The following is a 23,001-nucleotide window of genomic DNA, read 5'->3' as shown; positions in this document are numbered from 1 at the left end:
TCTCCCAGGAGAGGAGGGCCACAAACCAACAAGAAAGGAAGTCCTTCCAGCCGTCACTCGTCCCAGTTCTGCAGACTATTCCTATCACCATGAAAAGGCAAAGCTACAGGCAGACAAAGATTACAGAGACAACACCAGAGAAGGAGACAGACCTAACCAGTCTTCCTGACAAAGAATTCAAAATAAGAATCATAAACATGCTGACAGAGATGCAGAGAAATACGCAAGAAAAATGGGATGAAGTCCGGAAAGAGATCACAGATGCCAGAAAGGAGATCGCAGAAATGAAACAAACTCTGGAAGGGTTTATAAGCAGAATGGATAGAATGCAAGAGGCCATTGATGGAATTGAAATCAGAGAACAGGAACGCATAGAAGCTGACATAGAGAGAGACAAAAGGATCTCCAGGAATGAAACAATATTAAGAGAACTGTGTGACAATCTAAAAGGAACAATATCCGTATTATAGGGGTCCCAGAAGAAGAAGAGAGAGGAAAAGAGATGGAAAGTATCTTAGAAGAAATAATTGCTGAAAACTTCCCCACACTGGGGGAGGAAGTAATCAAACAGACCACAGAAATACACAGAACCCCCAACAGAAAGGATCCAAGAAGGGCAACACCAAGACACATAATAATTAAAATGGCAAAGATCAAGGACAAGGAAAGAGTGTTAAAGGCAGCTAGAGAGAAAAAGGTCACCTATAAAGGGAAACCCATCAGGCTAACGTCAGATTTCTCAACAGAAACCCTACAGGCCAGAAGAGAATGGCATGATATATTTAATACAATGAAACAGAAGGGCCTTGAACCAAGGATACTGTATCCAGCACGACTATCATTCAAATATGACGGTGGGATTAAACAATTCCCAGACAAACAAAAGCTGAGGGAATTTGCTTTCCACAAACCACCTCTACAGAACATCTTACAGGGACTGCTCTAGATGGGAGCACTCCTAGAAGGAGCACAGCACAAAACACCCAACATATGAAGAATCGAGGAGGAGGAACAAGAAGGGAGAGAAGAAAAGAATCTCCAGACAGTGTATATAACAGCTCAATAAGCGAGCTAAGTTAGGCAGTAAGATACTAAAGAGGCTAACCTTGAACCTTTGGTAACCACAAATTTAAAGCCTGCAATGGCAATAAGTACATATCTTTCAATAGTCACCCTAAATGTTAATGGGTTGAATGCACCAATCAAAAGACACAGAGTAACAGAATGGATAAAAAAGCAAGACCCATCTATATGCTGCTTACAAGAAACTCACCTCAAACCCAAAGACATGTACAGACTAAAAGTCAAGGGATGGAAAAACATATTTCAAGCAAACAACAGTGAGAAGAAAGCAGGGGTTGCAGTACTAATATCAGACAAAATAGACTTCAAAACAAAGAAAGTAACAAGAGATAAAGAAGGACACTACATAATGATAAAGGGCTCAGTCAAACAAGAGGATATAACCATTCTAAATATATATGCACCCAACACAGGAGCACCAGCATATGTGAAACAAATACTAACAGAACTAAAGGGGGATATAGACTGCAATGCATTCATTCTAGGAGACTTCAACACACCACTCACCCCAAAGGATAGATCCACTGGGCAGAAAATAAGTAAGGACACGGAAGCACTGAACAACACAGTAGAGCAGATGGACCTAATAGACATCTATAGAACTACATCCAAAAGCAGCGGGATATACATTCTTCTCAAGTGCACATGGAACATTCTCCAGAATAGACCACATACTAGGCCACAAAAAGAGCCTCAGAAAATTCCAAAAGATTGAAATCCTACCAACCAACTTTTCAGACCACAAAGGCATAAAACTAGAAATAAACTGTACAAAGAAAGCAAAGAGGCTCACAAACACATGGAGGCTTAACAACACGCTCCTAAATAATCAATGGATCAATGACCAAATCAAAATGGAGATCCAGCAATATATGGAAACAAATGACAACAACAACACTAAGCCCCAGCTTCTGTGGGACACAGCAAAAGCAGTCTTAAGAGGAAAGTATATAGCAATCCAAGCATATTTAAAAAAGGAAGAGCAATCCCAAATGAATGGTCTAATGTCACAATTATCGAAATTGGAAAAAGAAGAACAGATGAGGCCTAAGGTCAGCAGAAGGAGGGACATAATAAAGATCAGAGAAGAAATAAATAAAATTGAGAAGAATAAAACAATAGCAAAAATCAATGAAACCAAGAGCTGGTTCTTCGAGAAAATAAACAAAATAGATAAGCCTCTAGCCAGACTTATTAAGAAGAAAAGAGAGTCAACACAAATCAACAGTATCAGAAACGAGAAAGGAAAAATCACGACGGACCCCACGGAAATGCAAAGAATTATTGGAGAATACTATGAAAACCTATATGCTAACAAGCTGGGAAACCTAGGAGAAATGGACAACTTCCTAGAAAAATATAACCTTCCAAGATTGACCCAGGAAGAAACAGAAAATCTAAACAGACCAATTACCAGCAACGAAATTGAAGAGGTAATCAAAAAACTACCAAAGAACAAAACCCCCGGGCCAGATGGATTTACCTCGGAATTTTATCAGACATACAGGGAAGACATAATACCCATTCTCTTTAAAGTTTTCCAAAAAATAGAGGAGGAGGGGATACTCCCAAACTCATTCTATGAAGCTAACATCACCCTAATACCAAAACCAGGCAAAGACCCCACCAAAAAAGAAAACTACAGACCAATATCCCTGATTAACGTAGATGCAAAAATACTCAACAAAATATTAGCAAACCGAATTCAAAAATACATCAAAAGGATCATACACCATGACCAAGTGGGATTCATTCCAGGGATGCAAGGATGGTACAACATTCGAAAGTCCATCAACATCATCCACCACATCAACAAAAAGAAAGACAAAAACCACATGATCATCTCCATAGATGCTGAAAAAGCATTTGACAAAGTTCAACATCCATTCATGTTAAAAACTCTCAGCAAAATGGGAATAGAGGGCAAGTACCTCAACATAATAAAGGCCATCTATGGTAAACCCACAGCCAACATTATATTGAACAGCGAGAAGCTGAAAGCATTTCCTCTGAGATCAGGAACTAGACAGGGATGCCCACTCTCCCCACTGTTATTTAACATAGTACTGGAGGTCCTAGCCACGGCAATCAGACAAAATAAAGAAATACAAGGAATCCAGATTGGTAAAGAAGAAGTTAAACTGTCACTATTTGCAGATGACATGATACTGTACATAAAAAACCCTAAAGACTCCACCCCAAAACTACTAGAACTGATATCGGAATACAGCAAAGTTGCAGGATACAAAATCAACACACAGAAATCTGTGGCTTTCCTATATACTAACAATGAACCAACAGAAAGAGAAATCAGGAAAACAACTCCATTCACAATTGCATCAAAAAAAATAAAATACCTAGGAATAAACCTAACCAAAGAAGTGAAAGACTTATACACTGAAAACTACAAGTCACTCTTAAGAGAAATTAAAGGGGACACTAACAGATGGAAACTCATCCCATGCTCGTGGCTAGGAAGAATTAATATCGTCAAAATGGCCATCCTGCCCAAAGCAATATACAGATTTGATGCAATCCCTATGAAACTACCAGCAACATTCTTCAATGAACTGGAACAAATAATTCAAAAATTCATATGGAAACACCAAAGACCCCGAATAGCCAAAGCAATCCTGAGAAAGAAGAATAAAGTAGGGGGGATCTCACTCCCCAACTTCAAGCTCTACTATAAAGCCATAGTAATCAAGACAATTTGGTACTGGCACAAGAGCAGAGCCACAGACCAATGGAACAGACTAGAGAATCCAGACATTAACCCAGACATATATGGTCAATTAATATTTGATAAAGGAGCCATGGACATACAATGGCGAAATGACAGTCTCTTCAACAGGTGGTGCTGGCAAAACTGGACAGCTACATGTAGGAGAATGAAACTGGACCATTGTCTAACCCCATATACAAAAGTAAACTCAAAATGGATCAAAGACTTGAATGTAAGTCATGAAACCATTAAACTCTTGGAAGAAAACATAGGCAAAAACCTCTTAGACATAAACATGAGTGACCTCTTCTTGAACATATCTCCCCGGGCAAGGAAAACAACAGCAAAAATGAGTAAGTGGGACTATATTAAGCTGAAAAGCTTCTGTACAGCAAAAGACACCATCAATAGAACAAGAAGGATCCCTACAGTATGGGAGAATATATTTGAAAATGACACATCCGATAAAGGCTTGACGTCCAGAATATATAAGGAGCTCTCATGCCTCAACAAACAAAAAACAAATAACCCAATTAAAAAATGGGCAGAGGAACTGAAGAGACAGTTCTCCAAAAAAGAAATACAGATGGCCAACAGACACATGAAAAGATGCTCCACATCGCTAATTATCAGAGAAATGCAAATTAAAACTACAATGAGGTATCACCTCACACCAGTAAGGATGGCTGCCATCCAAAAGACAAACAACAACAAATGTTGGCGAGGCTGTGGAGAAAGGGGAACCCTCCTACACTGCTGGTGGGAATGTAAGTTAGTTCAACCATTGTGGAAAGCAGTATGGAGGTACATCAAAATGCTCAAAACAGACTTACCATTTGACCCAGGAATTCCACTCCTAGGAATCTACCCTAAGAACGCAGCAATCAAGTTTGAGAAAGACAGATGCACCCCTATGTTTATTGCAGCACTATTTACAATAGCCAAGAATTGGAAGCAACCTAAATGTCCATCAATAGATGAATGGATAAAGAAGATGTGGTACATATACACAATGGAATACTACTCAGCCATAAGAAAAGGGGAAATCCAATCATTTGCAGCAACATGGATGGAGCTGGAGGGTATTATGCTCAGTGAAACAAGCCAAGCGGAGAAAGAGAAATACCAAATGATTTCACTTATCTGTGGAATATAAGAACAAAGGAAAAACTGAAGGAACAAAACAGCAGCAGAATCACAGAACTCAAGAATGGACTAACAGGTACCAAAGGGAAAGGGACTGGGGAGGATGGGTGGGTAGGGAGGGATAAGGGGGGGAGGAGTAGGGGGGTATTAAGATTAACATGCATGGGGGGGTAGGAGAAAAGGGAGGGCTGTACAACACAGAGAAGGCAAGTAGTGATTCTACAACATTTTGCTATGCTGATGGACAGTGACTGTAAAGGGGTTTATAGGGGAGACCTGGTATAGGGGAGAGCCTAGTAAGCATAATATTCGTCATGTAAGTGTAGATTAGTGATAGCAAAAAAAAAAAAAAAAAAAAAAAAAAAAAAAAAAAGGGCAGTTCCTGTGTGGTAACCTCCAACGAGTTCTACACAAGGGTATAAAGAGCATATAAAAGTGTAGGCAAAGGGTCTGTTTGTGTTTATACAGAGGATCAAAGCCTAATTGGGCTACCCCGAAAATGAACTAAGATACGATATGAAAAAGAACTTCCAACATCAGCACTCTGGGGAAGACTCATGGCAGAAGATGATCATCAAAAAACCCCAACAAAGATCCACGCACTGCTACAGCTGTAGATGCACTCATCCCATCAGTTCCTGGACTTGCCATGGGAATGAAGGAGATATCTAAGCTGGCCTGTGCATACAGTAAAACAACAAAATTGGACTGGATCGATACTGTTGGAACTCAACCAAGAATTTGGTGAAGTGCAAATTGTAGCGCTCCAAAGTCTTACAACTACAAACTATTTACTGTTAAAAGAACATATGGCATGTGAACAGTCCCCAGGAATGGGTTGTTTTAATTTGTCTGATTTCTCTCAGACTGTTCAAGTTCAGTTGGACAATATCCACCACATCATAGATAAGTTTTCACAAATGCCTAAGGTGCCTAACTGGTTTTCTTGGTTTCACTGCAGATGGCTGGTAATTACAGATATGCTTTGGTTATGTAACTATACTCCTATTATGTTAATGTGTGTGTGCAATTTAAGTAGTAGCTTAAAACCTATACATGCTGAAGTTACTCTACAAGAAGATATGTCAAAGAAATAATCAATCTTCCCATGTTTTCTTCCGCCTGCTACTTCTATAGCTTTTCTTCTTCCTTCCTAATTACAACCCTTAAATAGAATTCGTGCCTCATATCAAATTTACCGAGTATCATAATTCTTCCAAGTGGTAAAGATACCTCAAGACAAATGCTGGGCATAGAAGCCACAGGGCATAAATATGCAAAGAAGTAAAAAGCTAACTTTTTCAAACAATAAGGCTTCTCTCTCACTTACCAACTTCACATTTCCCTGTATGGCCCCGGAAGATGACTGGTTAGCCAGAGACGGGTAAGATTCCTCAAGGGAGGAACAACCTAAGACAGGCACAGTCGCAGGGGGGCCATCAGGTGAGAAATTGGGGATCAACAGAGGTGAGGCTTAGAACCTCACCCCCCCGTTCTGAGAGAAATCTTCTGCATACGTGGATGTTTTATTGCCCTGGTCTAGCTTGGATTAACACATAGTCTACAGGCACACACCTGATCGATCATCTACATTTGCTCTCTTACAACACTAAACTATGTTTTCTACCTTTATCTTGTATCTACCTACCACTTCAGCATTTTATTAAAAATAATAATAATAAAGAGAGAAATGTGGTATCCACATATAAATCAAGTATAAAAACCAAATCAGTATTCATATTTGAACTGACTGTTTATAGTTCATAATGTATGAGCAAAACCGAAAGTTTCTGTGATGACTGCCCTTGTACTGTTCACTATGTAACTTATTCATTATGTAAGAATTTGTTCTACATGTAAAAACTTGTTTGTTATGCCTCAGAAGATTGGAGACTGACAAAAATTAGGCTTGGGGTGGAATAATGATTGTGCATTGAGCATTGACTCCCCTATACAGAATTTTATTGTCGTTAACAACCATTTGATCAATAAATAAGAGAGATGCCCTCACAAAAAAAAAAAAAAAAGGACAGACTTCCAATGGTAAAATAAATTAGTAACCGGGATGTAATGTATAGCATAAGGAATATAGTCAAGATATTGTAACAGCCTGGTAGGGTGATAGCTGGAACCTAGAATTATGTATATAAATGTTCTACCACTGTGTTGTACACTTGAAACTCATGTAATGTAATACTGTGTGTCAACTACCCTTCAATAAAAAATAATAATTAAAAAAAAAAAAAAAAAAAAGAATGAGGCCTTTTTTCCTATTATATTTCCTAATTAGCTATAACTGGCATGTAGAAACATCGGTATTTTTAACTGATCTGGTATCCAGCAATCATGCTGAACTTTCTTGTGTTCTAATTTCCATAGATTCTCTTGCATCTTTCAGTGTAGATCATATCACTGTCTGGACATAAGAACAGTTTAGTCTTCCTGATTCTTTTACCTCTCATTTACTTTTCCTCTCACTGTATTGGTTTTATGTCAGAACAATGTTGAATAAAAGCAGTGATAATGGACACACATTCCATAAAGTTCACCCTTCACACTTTTTCAGTTCCTGTTTTTAATGGGGAAGCCTCTAAAATCTTACCACATTAAGTGACCAATTGTCACAGTAACATTTATGTTTGTTGACTGGTTCATCATTTCCCTATTGATTTGTCATGCCACCTCTGACGTGTTTCATACACAAATCTTTCTGGGTTCTGTTCCATTAGCATATTCATCTATCCCAATGTCAGTACCACACTGCCTTATTTTCCATAGCTTTATATACTATGTACATATTGGTTGTAGATTTTTTATGAGTTCTCTTTATCAAGCTAAAGTACCCTTCTACTCTTAATTTGCTAAGAGGTTTTTAAAAAATATTTTGAATAGGTTTTGAGTTGTTTCAGGTGCTTTTTCTTCATCTAGGAGATTAATATAGTTTTTTTTATTTAAGTTTTGATATAAAATCTTATACTGGTTTCAAGTATATAACACAGTGGTTCAACAGTTACCTATATTCTTCAATCCTCAGCCCCACTAGTGTGGTTAACTATCTGTCAACATAGGAAGTTTTTTTCCTTTAATTATTAATTTGGTATATTTTATTAGTAGACATGATTAACTATATATAGAGTATCTTGGGCTCAGCTCTATGTGGTCATGATTGTTTTAGTACACTGCTGAATTTTATTTACTACTATTTTACTTGGGATTTTTCTATGTTAATCAATGATACCAATCTAATTTTTCTCTTCTAAAGTTTTGGCATTTTAAGTCTCAACATTAATTTGTGATTATTCCCTTTTTCTAATCTCTGAAAGCTTGGAAAGAGTTAAGGTTTCCTTATATAGTTTGATAAAACTCATCTTTAAAATCTTGCTAGTGTCTTTTAAGGACTAGGGTTGGGGGAAGACTAGATGCTAGACTAGAAGCTGAAACATTCATTCCTATGCTGTACTTTAAAGGCAAGACCAATAAATCCATTTTTATTAGTTGATATAACAAATAAGGCTGCTTTCTTCAGTAGTTCTACAGGGAATCGCTATCCCTCCTCTGGTCCAACAATACTTTCTAATATAGAGCATACAACACTGCTTTGTAATTATTTTATTTATGTTTTTTATACCAACAGTCTGTAAGCCCCTGGAGGGTAGGGTAATGTCTTATTCATATTTGTCCAGCATCACGTGAGGCACATTATAAATAGAAAAAACAAATATTATGAAATAGTTCATATTGCCAACTATGTCTTTCCTCTTAAATCTCAAGTTTGGTGTCTCAGTTCTGCCACCTGGTAGCAGTGTGCCTATGAGAATTAAAGTACCCATCTTGGGATTTTTGAAGACTACTGTGGTAAGGCACATAAATCACCTGGTATCCACTGAGTGCTCAGTAAAAGCTAAACTGTATATTACTTTTAAAGGAAAGAAAACAGTTGGCTTAGGTGACACTTGCCTTTTGTTTTTGTTTTTTCCCCTATTAGTCTCAGTTGCATTTGTGGGTTTGGGACTGTGAAAGAGAAACGGAGCAAAATCCTTTGTAAAGTTATCTTCCTCCAGCATCAAGCAGGGGGCTGCTTGGTCGTTCAAGCAAGGCAGAGTCCTCCAAGGGGCTTTTAGCATTGCCCCCAGAAGGAAGCTTCCTTCTATTGCACTTGCTAAGCTGATGGAGCCATCTTCTTTCACAAGGGAGGAATCTGCCTGAGAATGAAGTCAACACAGAGGGAAACAAAACCACAATGGAGTTTTGATGTTACCATTTGATCTCTAGTTTGAGCTATGCCTGAGGCTATGAACCTTCCCTATACAATTGAAATAATTAGCTTTCTAGACCTTAAGCCAGGATGAGTTAGACAGTCACTGCAAACAAGATTCCTTATAACAGAACTTGCTCCTTCCCTTTAACTTGCTCACTCAGAGGAGTTTCTGCCTGCTTCTGGTTGAAATTACCAGAAAAGACCACAGGTTTTCCTGGGTCGGGTTTGAGAAAGACCAACATGACGCTTATGACAAGAATGTTTCTTCTGATCCCAGTTGGGAAGCTGAAAACATTGAGAATGTTGAGAGATTCCTTATATAACCTGGTAAAGATAAAGCTAAAGATCTTTGTTTCTTCCCCAGTAAAGTCTGATAGTCATTTTAACTGTACGTTCCTTGATTTCTTTATTCTGATGATCTATGAGGAGCTCTAGTCTCCAACACATTCCATCTGAGGAAGATTTGGGGAAGTAACTAAGCTTTGCCTCTTAGGTGCATTTGGGTCCTGGCAAGCCTACACATTTACACTGATTTGTGAGAAATTATGAAACTCATGGGCCTAGAAAAATCTGATCTTAATTTTTAGGAGGAAGGGATGGAAGACTGCACTTTGGAGAGTGCAGGTACATATAAAAGGCTGTGTGAGCCACAGGGCATAAATATGCAAAGAAGTAAAAAGCTAACCTTTTCAAACAATAAGGCTTCCCTCTCACTTACCAACTTCACATTTCCCTGTATGGCCCCGGAAGATGACTGGTTAGCCAGAGACGGGTAAGATTCCTCAAGGGAGGAACAACCTAAGACAGGCACAGTCGCAGGGGGCCATCTGGTGAGAAAATGGGGAGCAGCAGAGGTGAGGCTTAGAACCTCCCCCCTCATGTTCTGAGAGAAATCTTCTGCATACATGGATGTTTATTGCCCTTGTCTAGCTCGGATTAACACATAGTCTACAGGCACACACCTGATCATCTACATTTGCTCTCTTACAACACTAAACTGTTTTCTACCTTTATCTTGTATCTACCTACCTACTTCAGCATTTTATTAAAAATAATAATAATAAAGAGAGAAATGTGGTATCCACATATAAATCAAGTATAAAAACCAAATGAGTATTCATATTTGAACTGACTGTTTAGAGTTCATAATGCAGGAGCAAAACCGAAAGTTTCTGTGATGACTGCCCTTGTACTGTTCACTATGTAACTTATTCATTATGTAAGAATTTGTTCTCCATGTAGGAACTTGTTTGTTATGCCTCAGAAGATTGGAGACTGATGAAAATTAGGCTTGGGGTGGATTAATGATTGTGCATTGAGCATTGACTCCCCTATACAGAATTTTATTGTCGTTAACAACCATTTGATCAATAAATATGAGAGATGCCCTCACAAAAAAAAAAAAAAAAAAAAAGGGACAGACTTCCAATGGTAAAATAAATAAGTAACCGGGATGTAATGTATAGCATAAGGAATATAGTCAAGATATTGTAACAGCTTGGTAGGGTGATAGCTGGAACCTAGAATTATGTATATAAATGTTCTACCACTGTGTTGTACACTTGAAACTAATGTAATGTAATACTGTGCGTCAACTACCCTTCAATAAAAAATAATTATTTAAAAAAAAAAAAAAAAAAAAGGCTGTGTGCATGTGACTATTACTCCAACACTATATGTAACTGTAAAAGATTGCAAACAACCCAAATGCCATTAATAGGTACTAGGTAAGTAATGATGATATATCCACACAGTGGAATCCTATTTGGCTATAAACATGAATGAAAAGGCTCTCTATGAACTGATATGGAAAGGTCACCAGGAGATAGTGTTAATGAAAAAAGCAATGTACTTAAGTATATTTCTTATTTTATATAAGAAAAAGAAGAAAATAAGAATATTCATATTTAATTGTAGTTCCAAAATTAAATACTAAAACAATCTAGTAAAAGTAGTTTCCCTTAAGATAGAGAGAGGGTAGTCAGAAATAGTGGTGGGAGCAGGTCTTCTCAGTGTCTACTTTTCAGAGTCTTGATATCTGTGAATATATTAGCCATTCAAAAAAAAAGTCCCTCTTTATGACACGGACCACTCCCTCCTGTCCCAGGCAGTGCTGGGACACAAACCCTCCTCCTGGTCCAGCAGACGCAGGAGCTACTTCTGACCCATCTAAAAGAAGGTGAATAAAGGACATGGTCACACAGCAATGCCTTTACAAGAGGAAGTTTTATTGTTAATTATTTAAGAGTTTCAGAAAGAGGAACAGATTAGCTCAGTCCAACATGACTGGCAGTCAGCAAAATCTACTGAAGCAAGTGTTCTGATTGCTAAGGATTTAATTTGGATGCCTTTAATACTTAGCCATCTAACGCTTCAAACATAATCCAGAATAAATGCATCATCTCCCTCCCTTTCACTTTAATACCCCACCTACCTCACTTCAATAATGGAAATATCTTCATTAAATATGATTCCCAGAGGAACAAGTTCCCTAAAGTGTACAGCCATGAGGACAGGGCACAAAAAAAACTCAAAATAAAACTCTGTATGATAATTTACTAGTCTAAGAAAACAAATCCTTCCAATATATTAAGAAATAAATCCAGTTACAAATGCACTAACAGATCTGTGGGAAGAGGTTCTGGTATAATAATTGAAAATGGCCGGCTATTTACAAGATACACAAGCAGGAACGGTGCACCCAGCCCAGCACTGGCCCTCAGAAGCCAAAAGTGTTCTCTCCACTGTAGGCCACATACAAGAATCCATCTTCATCTTTTTCCTTTTCGTAAAGCTGTCCCATAGTTAGGCTTGAAAGAGAGAAAAAACAACATTGAGAATTTGGGTTTGGTCACTGAGTCCAGGTTTTACGAGAAAGATGGCTTGAGGATAAGGCATCTGACTACCTAAGCCAGCTACTCCCCATGGCTCCTTCCATAGTAGGTGATAAAAAGTAATTCAGGTCTAAGTACCTGCTGTGCACCTAGAAGGGAAAGGGAGCCACAAAAAATTACCTGAATACTTTCCAAATGTCACAAACGAGAAAAAAAACAAGCAAAATTAAAAGCCTCAGAGGCCCAGCCCTGTGTGGGTGGAAGGCCAAGTTAAGGAAGAGTACCTGGGGCTTTGTTCTCCTTCAGGCCAGTTTATTTGAAGATTGTAATTTGTACCTAACACAGTAAGTATAAGCGGGCTCATTCTCGTGAAAGCTCCCCCACCAAAAACCCTGTGCCCCGGAGATCTATAGCAGTATCATCTAAGAGAAGTTCTTATCCTCACATGTAATGCAGAAAGCTCTCAGATTGCTCCTGGACCCAAAGAACCCTGACCAACCTTCCTAGGAACCCTCCAGAAACAGATACTGCTCAAACTAAACATGTGGGTGGGAAGGCTGGTCTGCCCTAAGGTGTAAAGCAGACTGCAGTAGAGGAGACCTACTCTAGTTCTCTGCCATGAAATTGAGCTTTATGGCTCCAGAGGAGGACAACACTGGAACCCCGGGCAAGCTCTGGCCACATGAGGTGCAGACGTGTGCTAACCATCAGTGGGTCCTTGGCTGGTGGGGGTCGCCAGACCCAGCTGTAAGACAGTGTGAGAGCCAGCTCAAGACACCAGAGGTCAGCAGCCTCAATCGGTCACAGTAATGCTTAAATGCAGGACTCTGTAAAGTGGAGGCTGGTGGGGTAAAGGGGTCCACAGCCTCAAGCTGGTGAAGCAATGCCGCTTTGCTCCTGGTGGGCTGTGTGGGACCCTCCTGTAAACAGGGACACAGGCCACATTTACAAAGGGGTAGTTTTTCCCTCTTTTACTCTTCCTACTCATTTGCAAGCTTAGCTGGGTTGGTGTTGGCAGATGAGAATTATTAAGTAACAATGTAGGAGCTGCATGAGTATGAATACAAAATGGCCTGTCATCAGCATCTGGTAAAATAAAAGTGTTCCCTATGAGGACCCTTTACCTGGAATTTATAAAATAAGGACTCCCTGGAATAGCACTGTCCACTAAATTTCTGCTATGATAGAAATGTTCCATATTTTTTGCTGTCCAATACAGTAGCCAATATAGCTACTTGGCTCATCCAAACTGAGATGTGCTGTTAAGTGTAAAATATAAACAAGATTTAAAAGATTTAGTATGAAAAAAAGAGACAAAGTATCTCAATTTTGATTGTATGTTAAAATGATGACATTTTGGATATACCAGATTAATTTCACCTTTTTTTTTTAATATGGTTACTAGGACATTTTAAATTACATATGTGGCTCGTGTGCCATTTCTATTGACAGCACTGCCCTGAATGTGTGATGACTTGGGGTAGAGGGTAGAGGGAAGAACCCCTGCTCTTGAGAGCCCCTGGAGTGGTGAGTCTCACCTCAGCTGCACAACAGAATCACTGAGGGGATGTTTAAAAACATCTCCGTACCCAAGCCCTAACCCAGACCAATCAAATCAGAATTTCTTGAGGTAGGACTGGCGCATCAGTATGTTTTTAAGTGCTCAAGATGATTCTAGGTACAGTCAGTTTGAGAAACAGCGACTCTACTTTTTTTTTTTGAGATGTTCATCTTTAGGAGCCATCTGATCAGGAAGCAGAGTGATTGAATAGACAGCACTTGGAGTGAGGAGCTAGCAACTAGCAAAGGGCTTGCACATGTAACTGAGTCTTTTCAAGCCCTTTTCCCTGGTGGCTGGGAATGCCCAAAGAACCCTGCTTTTCTCTGAGACTGCTCAGAATGAGGCCACAAAGAAAACAGTGAAAGCTGTCGCCACAACTCACTCTGTCCGGCTTGGTCCAAGCACTCAAGGTGACCTTGGTAGGCACGGACCTGCCATTCTCCCTACTTCCATTACCAAAGGGATTCAGATGCACAACGAACAAACATGGTACAATCAAAGGAAGCCACCCCTTGGTACCTATGTCAAGTTTGCTTCCATCTGACAGGTTAAGTTCTGCTCTTTTCCTAACAAGTTAGAAGCCCTAGTCCAGGAACTCTAAATCCCACTGCTGAATCAGAAATACCCGAGGCGCTTTATAACACCAGTGGCCCACCCCAGACTTTTTGTATGCTGCCCACAGTGAACAGTCACCTTTGGAACCATTACTGTCTAAGGCAGGCTCCAAGATTCCAAGAGCAGAGGCCCATAATCATGTTGCTTTCATTCTTTTCTGTCTTTAGATTCCACTGCCTTTTAAGTAAAGCTCGGGTTTATAAATTTGTTTAACCAGTGCTCCAGCAGCTATACAGAGTGATCATAAAAATCCTAATTATAACAGCACTTATGTGCCAAGCACTGTTCTAAATGTGTTACACATATGAACTCTTTTTAGCCTCACAACAATCTTATGAGACAGGTGCTATCATAATCCACAGTGAGGCACAGAGAGGTTAAATAATTCACCCCAGGTCACAAAGCTAAGGACATTCTCACCATCAAGCAGAGATGCCTCCGAGTGAATAAATGGCTAGACCTATTCTGACCTAATGTCGGCATCCTGTGCCTTCCACAGACATCTCCCTTAGAACAGCACTTGAATGCGCGCACAGAATCACCTGCATATCTTGTTAAAGTGCCTTTTGGATTCAGTAGGTCAAGGCCTGAGATTCCACAATTCCAACAAGTTCCCGGGGAAGGCCACGGCTGCCAGCCTCTGCATCGCACGCGGAGCAGCCAGATCTTAGCGCTCTCTCCTTCAGAGCCTGTCATCTGAAGAGATGGCTGTGCCTACTAAGTGTCCTCTCACTGTTTGTCATGCAGCCTTGTGCAAAAACTTTAGATGGCCCCAAACTGTGTCCTTATACTCAGGACCCCCTGGGGCTGAAACCTGAGAACTGACAATACTCAATGCTGGGAGCTAAATACCCCATTCAGCAGCCTGTGACTGCATGCCTGACTTGGAGGCTTCACCCGGCGCCATGAAAGATGACTTCACATCTGTACAACATGATTTAAACAGCATGTATGGAATCAGGCCACAAACACACAGTCAGAATCATTTGGCCTGGAGCCAGAAAGAGCTGGGCCACAGGTAAAGGTTAAAAAAAATGTAAGTCCCATTAAAAGAACAGTCAAATAGAAGTGCTGGGGGAACAAACTGTGACCCTAGTCAGCAGGCAGTCCACAGTGCATCGGTGCATGCAGGACAAGGTCCATAAGCCTGAAAAGATGAGCTTCCCTTTGAACATGCAGGCACCCAAGCCCCACAGCACAGGGCGGCAACCATGACATCCGCGGGTGCTGGAGCATGAGGCGGCTCTATGGCAACTGTCAGCCATGCCACAAAGGCTCGCCGGTCAGCCTGTTAACTCGGGAGCCACACTGCAGTGCCTAAGTTCCTGACTACAGAAGACACCCAAAGATCACTTCCAGTCCCTAACAGTAATGCACACCACTGTGGCTTCAAGGATTACATGCACTCATCCCAGAAGGATGCTGCTGAGCACAGGGGCACTGCCACCTTCCAAGCGCTGGGTCTGACGAGGAAAGAAGTGGGAAAAGCCAATGGCAGAATCAAGCCATGGGGCCAATCTGAGGTGTAGTGGGACCCTGAAGTACTGAATGAAATGACTGACCCTACTACTCTGACCCCCACCCCTCCATTCAGAGTTGCACAGATTCAGACAAACTAACCAACAATAAAGGCACCTTTCAGAAGGATCCACATCCAGAATGGCCATGCTGCTGAGGACAAACATTAGTTTTAAGTTACTCAAAGGCCTATAAATCGGACAGGCTGACCCAGAACCATGTGGATGCCCAATCCCTGCAGAACCTCCCCTTGGCCCTCAGCTGACCGAGGTTAGGTCACGCAGCCTGACTCATGAGTTGGCTGGACTGACAGACACACCTGGCCACCCATCTGCTTTGGAGCCCACATGCTTCCACTGGACCTGGATTTCTCTCTCTCCAGTAGGGGAGGTTAGTGGGGTGAGATGGGAGGGCAGTGACCACTGCTATGGATCCTGGAAAGGCACTGGCCTCAAATCGAAAGTTAATAGGGCCTTGAAGGTTCCCTGAGATTCTAAAAAATGAAAATTAACTACTGGTTATTACTTTTATCGGATTTTTCTCTAATATAAATAAACCTTGTTATGGGGTATTTACCCAGAAATGGTCAAAAAGTGCATAATTTAAGCACATTCCTAAATAAAGGATGAATGCACTGTAATGCACCACAGCTTCCTTTTACTGAGTACCTCTTTAAAATCCAAAATTGACAAACACCATAATCTTAACATCACAGGTTTTCCAATTTAACATTCCCAAATTGTAACATCTTAGAGATATTTCATTTAATAATTTAAACACGCTTTAACAAGACTCCTACCTGTGTTCTAAACAAAGACCAACGTTGCCAGGTCTGGGTTTCCCTTTCATACCACGCTGGGGAAGCTTGTACACGGACGTTCTTTCTCAAGTTCTGTTTGCACCAAGGCAGTTTTCCTTTCGATTTTAGCCTGATTCTGGATGCAGCCATCTACATTTCAACTTTCTAATACTAAATGGAAAAAGGCAATTTTGATTCCACCCACCCTTTTTAAAAAACAGAACTCAAAGAATTTAGGAAGTAGAACTCTTAGGGACTTACCTGTCTCTATTCTAAATAATTACATTTTAAGTGGTGATCACCTGTGTTCTAGAAAACTTTCCCAAAGAGATAGGAATGACTGAAGTTACTTCTACTCAGCCCCAGGCATAAGCCATCCTTGTGTGAATCTCTCTGTTACGGGACAGAGAAGGGACAGAGAATGTGTGAAGTTATGGTGTTTGTCAATTTTGGATCTTAAAGAGGTACTAAGTAAAGGGAAGCTGTGATACATTACAGTGAATTCATCCTTTATTTAGGCCTGGATTCATCCCTTCTCAGCTCTGATCTCCCCAGCCACAGTCTGAAGGCTACAAGCACTGGCTGCAGGTTAAGAGAGGCCCCACTTTCCCAGGAAGGCTGGAAAGCGCCGAGAAAAAGGCTGTAAAGGCCTCGGGGAGGAGATGGTGAGGCTGAGTCCACCCCAGCTTTAGGAAGGAGACCCCGTGGCAATGTTGTCATCAGGTGATAAGCATTTACATAAAACCGAAAGATGTCACATGCCTTTTGTTTATAAACAAATTTCTTTTTCAGAATAAACCCCCCAAACAAACAAACAAAGGACATTAAGTGTGGGCCAGGAAATCATTAACTGGGCCAAAGGCACAGAGAGGGCCTGAGCAGGGGGAACCTGGTTAGTGACTCTAAAATCCTGACTTGGGTCACTGGTCTAATCTGCTTTAGGACGGATTCTTACCAAGTAGGAAAGGCAAATGGGACTTAGAAAATGGCCCTGAAGCAGCCTCTGCTGCCCTGAGAATCACTTTCCATTTCTAACTCTATTTATATCTCAGGAATAATGGGGGGAGGGGGCAGCTGCTAAAAATCTGCAGCCATTTTAACTGCTCGATTAATGTGGAGCCATTAGAGTAATCTAAATGTCTCCAGAAGTTTGCTTCATTTCCATAAGTAGTTTTGGAGGATCAGAATCGGGAAAATAAACTCAATGCCATAGGTCCTAGTCACCTACCTCCTCCCACTAAGAACCCACCTCCAGGAAGGAGGAATCACAGGGTTATTACCAAGGTCTGCAGAAGCTGCAGGTGGTATGAATGAAGATTTACTCCCCCACCACGTTCAGGGCAGCCACAGACGCACAGGGCTTCCTCCCCTGGTGGAGGGTTTCCCTGGCTGCATGCCTCCTAGAGGCCTGGGAAGGTGCCTTGCCAGCACGGCAGCTTCCAAGCTACAGTTGTAGCAGAGCAGGGGCACCCCACACGCAGGGCCTGGCGGGTCTCCTCAGGCAGGATATGGCCTTAAAGAAGAACCTTCCATTTCTCCCCTATCCTGCTTCTCAAACACCAGGAAGTGCAGACCAGGAAAGAAAATCAGACTAAAAACTAGGCAGAGCTATCTTACACAGGGAAAGGACTGGAATTTGGCTTAGGTTTCTTCTGTAGTTTTCAAGGATTTTCAAAAGGAACATATTTGACCATCCTGGGGTAGTTTTCAAGGCTTCTGAAAGCCTTAGCTTGTAGAAATACGGCTTTTAGGGGATAACAAGTGAAACTTACTCTGGGTCTCCAAGATGAGAGAGAGTAGTCAGGAACTCACACTCAGGGGATAGGGGCCAGCATCTGGCTCAGGGCTTAGACGTGCTCACTCAGAAACACAGAAGGACTGACCAGGGATTTAGACTGAGCGAGTCCACTTTCAACTTTCCACAGGGGACTAAAGCTGGGCTATCAACTGCACTGAAGACAGGAATTGTAATGCCTCTGCCTAGATTCAGGCCCAAAATTATCCCAGAGATTGCTTCTAGGCAGCACAACAGCTAGTGCAAAGGGATGGTTACTCCTGACAGAGCAGGTAGTACCAAGGGAGGGATACATCTGTAAAGAGACCTCAAAGCCCTTTACTGGACAGGAGCCATTTTAGCATACCCAGGATCAGGCAGCCAGACTCCAACAGTGGTGAAGAACTGACTGAGTTTGGAGAGCAAACAGGGTGATTAACTGAAGCTGAACCTCCACAGGGCTCACAAGCTCCTGGTGGAGATCAACAGTACTTATCATGGATCATTTGAAGAAAACCTCACTTCAGGTTTCAGTCTGCAAGTGGCTTAACCCAAGTAAGTCTTCAACTATTTTAAAGAATTCTTAGGAGTCCAAGGCTGGATTTCATCATTTTTTTTGTAAAGTCCAGACTCTGTGCTATTTTCTTAACCCAAAGTACACTCCTTGCATTGCAGCCCTTTCTTATTTTCCTTGAGCTCCTGATATCAGGGAGCAGAAAATCCAGATTTCTGGTCAGGAACTTTAAGTTTTCAGAGCTCCAAAGTTTTGAGTTCTATAAGCAGTCAAGCATATGGTCAGTACCCACAAACACCTCTCACCTGGACTGTGGGACTGTCTTATCCACAAACAGGAAAATTGCCTTTTCAGAAGGAAGCTGAATCCTTTTCCTGATGATCCACATGAACTGAGCCACAGTAATGTCAGATGGAACCAGATACTTCCGTTTGTCAATGTCTACAATCTGAGAGCCTGAAACTTTTTCCACAATCACCTGGGAAAGCAAAGAGAGGTCAGGATTTCTAATGTGAGGCCCTGGCCTTGTATTGTCAGGGAGCTGATGACTAGTATGGGCAAGGAGGTGGGTGGGAAACTGCATCACATGCGAAAATATGCCCCTGACTTAATAAACCACACACTCTTGAGATTAAATAAGAGCTGATACAAATGTGTTATAGGGAAATTATAAGTGCTTCTCTGTGGTCAGTTATTGTATTTCTCATCCCTGATCTCAGCGTGCGTAAGAGAAACACAGCTCTTGCTACAAAGCTTTTCAACATTTTGTCTGGGCAGACCCGAGAGTATCTGCAGAGGGTTTCATCTGCAGCCTGCTATTCCAGGACCCCAGAATGGATCTGCCTTCACACTACAGGAAAATTAAGATCCTAAGGAACACAGGAAATGAAAATGGATGGACTAATGGGAATGACTGGCAATACCAGCCAACCAAGAACCAAGCTGTTCTTTTGGCCTGTTGCTTCTCTCTGAACTAGGTTTCAAATTTGTCCCTCCTGCTGCCTCTCCAGAGGAAGTGATCACAAACAATGAGCTACAGTAACAAGCCTGATGTCCTTTAAAAACCAGTAAGGATTACAGAAACTATCTCCCTACCATAGAAGACATATAGGATATTTCTTATTTCTTAATCATATGTATTACTGATTAGGGGGAAATCGAAGAGAGAAGGGGTTTTCAGCGGCTTTTCAGGTTTTTTTGGTCAGGAAAGGATGACAAGGTCAGGGTGAGGGAACGGAGCCAGAAGTCAGATAAAGATGAAGGCTCAAAGTTAACGACGGACACCCTGAGACTAAAGTACCACTTGCAAGACCAAAGTGAGAGACTCCCTCCACCAACCGTTCCCAAAAGTGGCAGTGACCTGTTGCCCTGTCCTAGAACATCGTTCCTTATATAATTGGCGAGGGAGCCCAGAGGCTGCAGACAGCTCACTGGCCTAGATCGCGATATTCAACACTGAGGCACCCTGAAAAGTACTAGCTCAAGCCCCTCAGGCCTCGGCCCGGGACGGCCCCTTATCCAGTCCGGCCTGTCTGCTACTATAACTGGGTCTGGAACCTCAACTCGTTAACTGTTGAATGGCCTAGGGCCCTATCACGGCTGCTAGAAGACGGGGGTACCAGCGAGGTGAAGGGGCGGGGAGTCCACTCACCGGAACCCGATCGGGATATTTCGCTCGGATCTTCGCCGATTCCACGCATCTGTGTTCTATGGGAGAAACCCACAGGGCTGACAGTCGCGCCTGCCCGCCAAGGGATGCCCGGGCCCCCCGACCCTCCTCCCTCGGCGACCTGCGCACGCCCCGGACCCTCGTTCCGGCTCCCCGGGGCCTCGGTTCTCGATCCCCAGGCTCCCGGCAGTGCCCGCGGACGGCAGCACGGGATCCATGGGCAGCCGCCCAGGGCGCCGGGATCTCGGCGACCCGAGCCCGGAGCGCAGCATCCGCCCCGCCGGGCCCAGCCCAGGGCGGCCCGAGTGGGGGAGGGGGCCTACCCGCCACCCCCGTCCCCAGGGCCCGGCCAGAGGCCAAGCGCTTACCCAGCGAGTGGTCCTCCTTGAACATCCACTTCATGGCGGCGGTGGGGAAGGGACGCGGCCGGCTCACGGAGCCGCGAAGCTCAGCGTACCAAGCACAACAACAACGGCGGCGGCGGCGGCGGCGACTACACGGCAGGCGGGACTTCCGGCTGCTGGAGCCTAGCAACCGGCTGGGGGCGGAGCTTCCGGCGCCTCTTACTGGGTGCCCTGCTGGGGGCGGGGCCACACAAAAAGGGGTGGGGCAGGAAGGAGCACAGTGAGGGGCTGTGCGATAATGACGTTGGCGACAGGGGCGTCTGCTAGGTTATTGGTGACTGGGGCGAGGATGGCGGGAGCTGATAACAGGAATGGAGTCTCGGTGGCGTTGGTAACGGGAAAGGAAGTTTCGGGGTCTGGCTGGCGGAATAGTACTCTTATAGAGAGCTGTTCCTGAGGGAAGAAGTATGACTGGGGCGTTGGTGACGAGGGGGATTTGGGAGGTATGAGTGACAGAAGAGGGGTCTCTGGTGGTTGGTGATGCGAGGAGGTCTGTTTAGGGCATTGACTGGGAAGTATTGTTTGGAGTGGTAACATGTTGGGGGCTCAATACGGGGAGTGTGAGTAGCTTGAGCAGACTGTGTGGGGAGGGGTACTGATGACAATCCGTGGGTTCAGTATTGGGGACAGCCATAAAAGGTTGCCTTGGACCTCGACATCGAATTTAAACAAATCCTATTTCCTTCTTTTTTTAATGAGTAAATGTTTGAATAAACGTTTAAGAAAGATACCACAAATACACATTTGAGGAATGTAGCATCACACTGATCACAGAGACCCCATAATCCTAACTAGCAGAGGAGTTAGAGGTGATTACCAGGCTCAGAGAATTCCCTTGAGAACTGGTCATGAGACGAGCTTCTTTGGAAGTCAGCGTGGGATTCAGCAATCACAGCCTGTGTGTGTGTGTCACCTGCCTGAGCATATGCCTTGAGATTCTCCAGTGATGTCATTCCTTTTCTCCCTAGCGGAGTCATCAAAGTAGTCTGTTCTGGGTCATCATCTGTTTATGAGCTGGTGAATATGTAACAAGAATATTCACTTAATTTGGCACATGATCCTCACCACATGATTGTGATTCTGATACATCTGATAGGCCTGAATGTTAGGACATTGTCATTCATCATTTCCTACAGTTGAAGTTCCTGATGGATGCTGTGGAATCTAGGTCCATTCCAAAAGTATTTTTGTTATTTAAAGATCGTGTGTCTGAGCAACCAAAATATGCTTCTGTTTGCTTGCTTGTTTTTAATGGAGTGAAAAATCTTGAATTTCGTACCTAGAAATTATTATTGTTGTATGCAGGAGCTCTGTTCTGGGAGTTGGGGAAAAGCAGTGAATAGAATGTTCAACACCTATGATTTCTTGGAGTTTTCATCCTAGTGGGACAAGACAAAAAATAAATATGTCAGGTAATGATAGGCACTGTTTAGAAAAATAAAGCAGTTAGTGACTAGAAAATGATGGTGTGACAGATTGCTAATTAGATAAAATAGGTAAAGTGCTAATTAGACAAAATATTCTAGGAACAGGAAGGAACCCCTTATGGCTATAGCTAATCACCAAGGGGGAGTATGTTAGGAGATAAAAAAGGTCCAGAACAAAACCCTTGAGCTTTGAATTCCATGTGAATAACTTTGGATTTTGTTTAGAATGAGATGAGAAGTCACTAGAGGGTTCTAAGCAGAGGTGTGACATGATATAACTTTCCTTTTTAAGTGATCTAGCTAGCTTCTGTGAAGACAGTAACCTATGGGAAGTTGAGCATGGAAACATGGGGAACAGTTAAGAGGCTGTTGTGATAATCTGGGTGGAAGATGTAGGCTTAGACTAAGATGGTGTCTATGGAGGTGGGGGGAGACAGTTGCATTCTATATATATTTTGAAGGTAGAGCTGATATCCAATTTGCTAATAGATTGGATATTAGGGGTGAGGGACAAGTCAAAGTCAAGGTTTTTTGAAGGATGAAATTACCATTTACTGAAAGAGTGGAGCCAGTGTGGGGTTGAAATCAAAAGTTTGGTTATGGATATATTAAATATGAGATGCCCAAGAGACACACTAAGTGAAGATGTAGAATAGGTAGATGGACCTATGAGT

At 42.3% G+C, this 23,001-nt stretch overlaps 1 protein-coding gene across 1 annotated transcript; it reads right to left on the bottom strand.

Moving 5' to 3' along the window:
- Nucleotides 1–11,419: 11,419 nt before the first annotated feature.
- On the bottom strand, nucleotides 11,420–21,022 carry GABARAPL2 (GABA type A receptor associated protein like 2). Its single transcript, XM_036909301.2, has 4 exons — nucleotides 20,865–21,022; nucleotides 20,479–20,534; nucleotides 19,133–19,305; nucleotides 11,420–12,022 (listed from the first exon to the last, which is right to left on the bottom strand). Exons 1-4 carry the CDS (start codon nucleotides 20,896–20,898, stop codon nucleotides 11,932–11,934), a joined length of 354 nt encoding a protein of 117 aa, XP_036765196.1. The 5' UTR covers nucleotides 20,899–21,022; the 3' UTR covers nucleotides 11,420–11,931.
- Between the last annotated feature and the right edge of the window lie 1,979 nt (nucleotides 21,023–23,001).

This window comes from Manis pentadactyla, chromosome 15, assembly GCF_030020395.1.
Source record: "Manis pentadactyla isolate mManPen7 chromosome 15, mManPen7.hap1, whole genome shotgun sequence".
In the NCBI taxonomy this organism is placed as follows: Eukaryota; Metazoa; Chordata; class Mammalia; order Pholidota; family Manidae; genus Manis; species Manis pentadactyla.
This window is presented reverse-complemented; position numbering and strand designations above follow the sequence as displayed.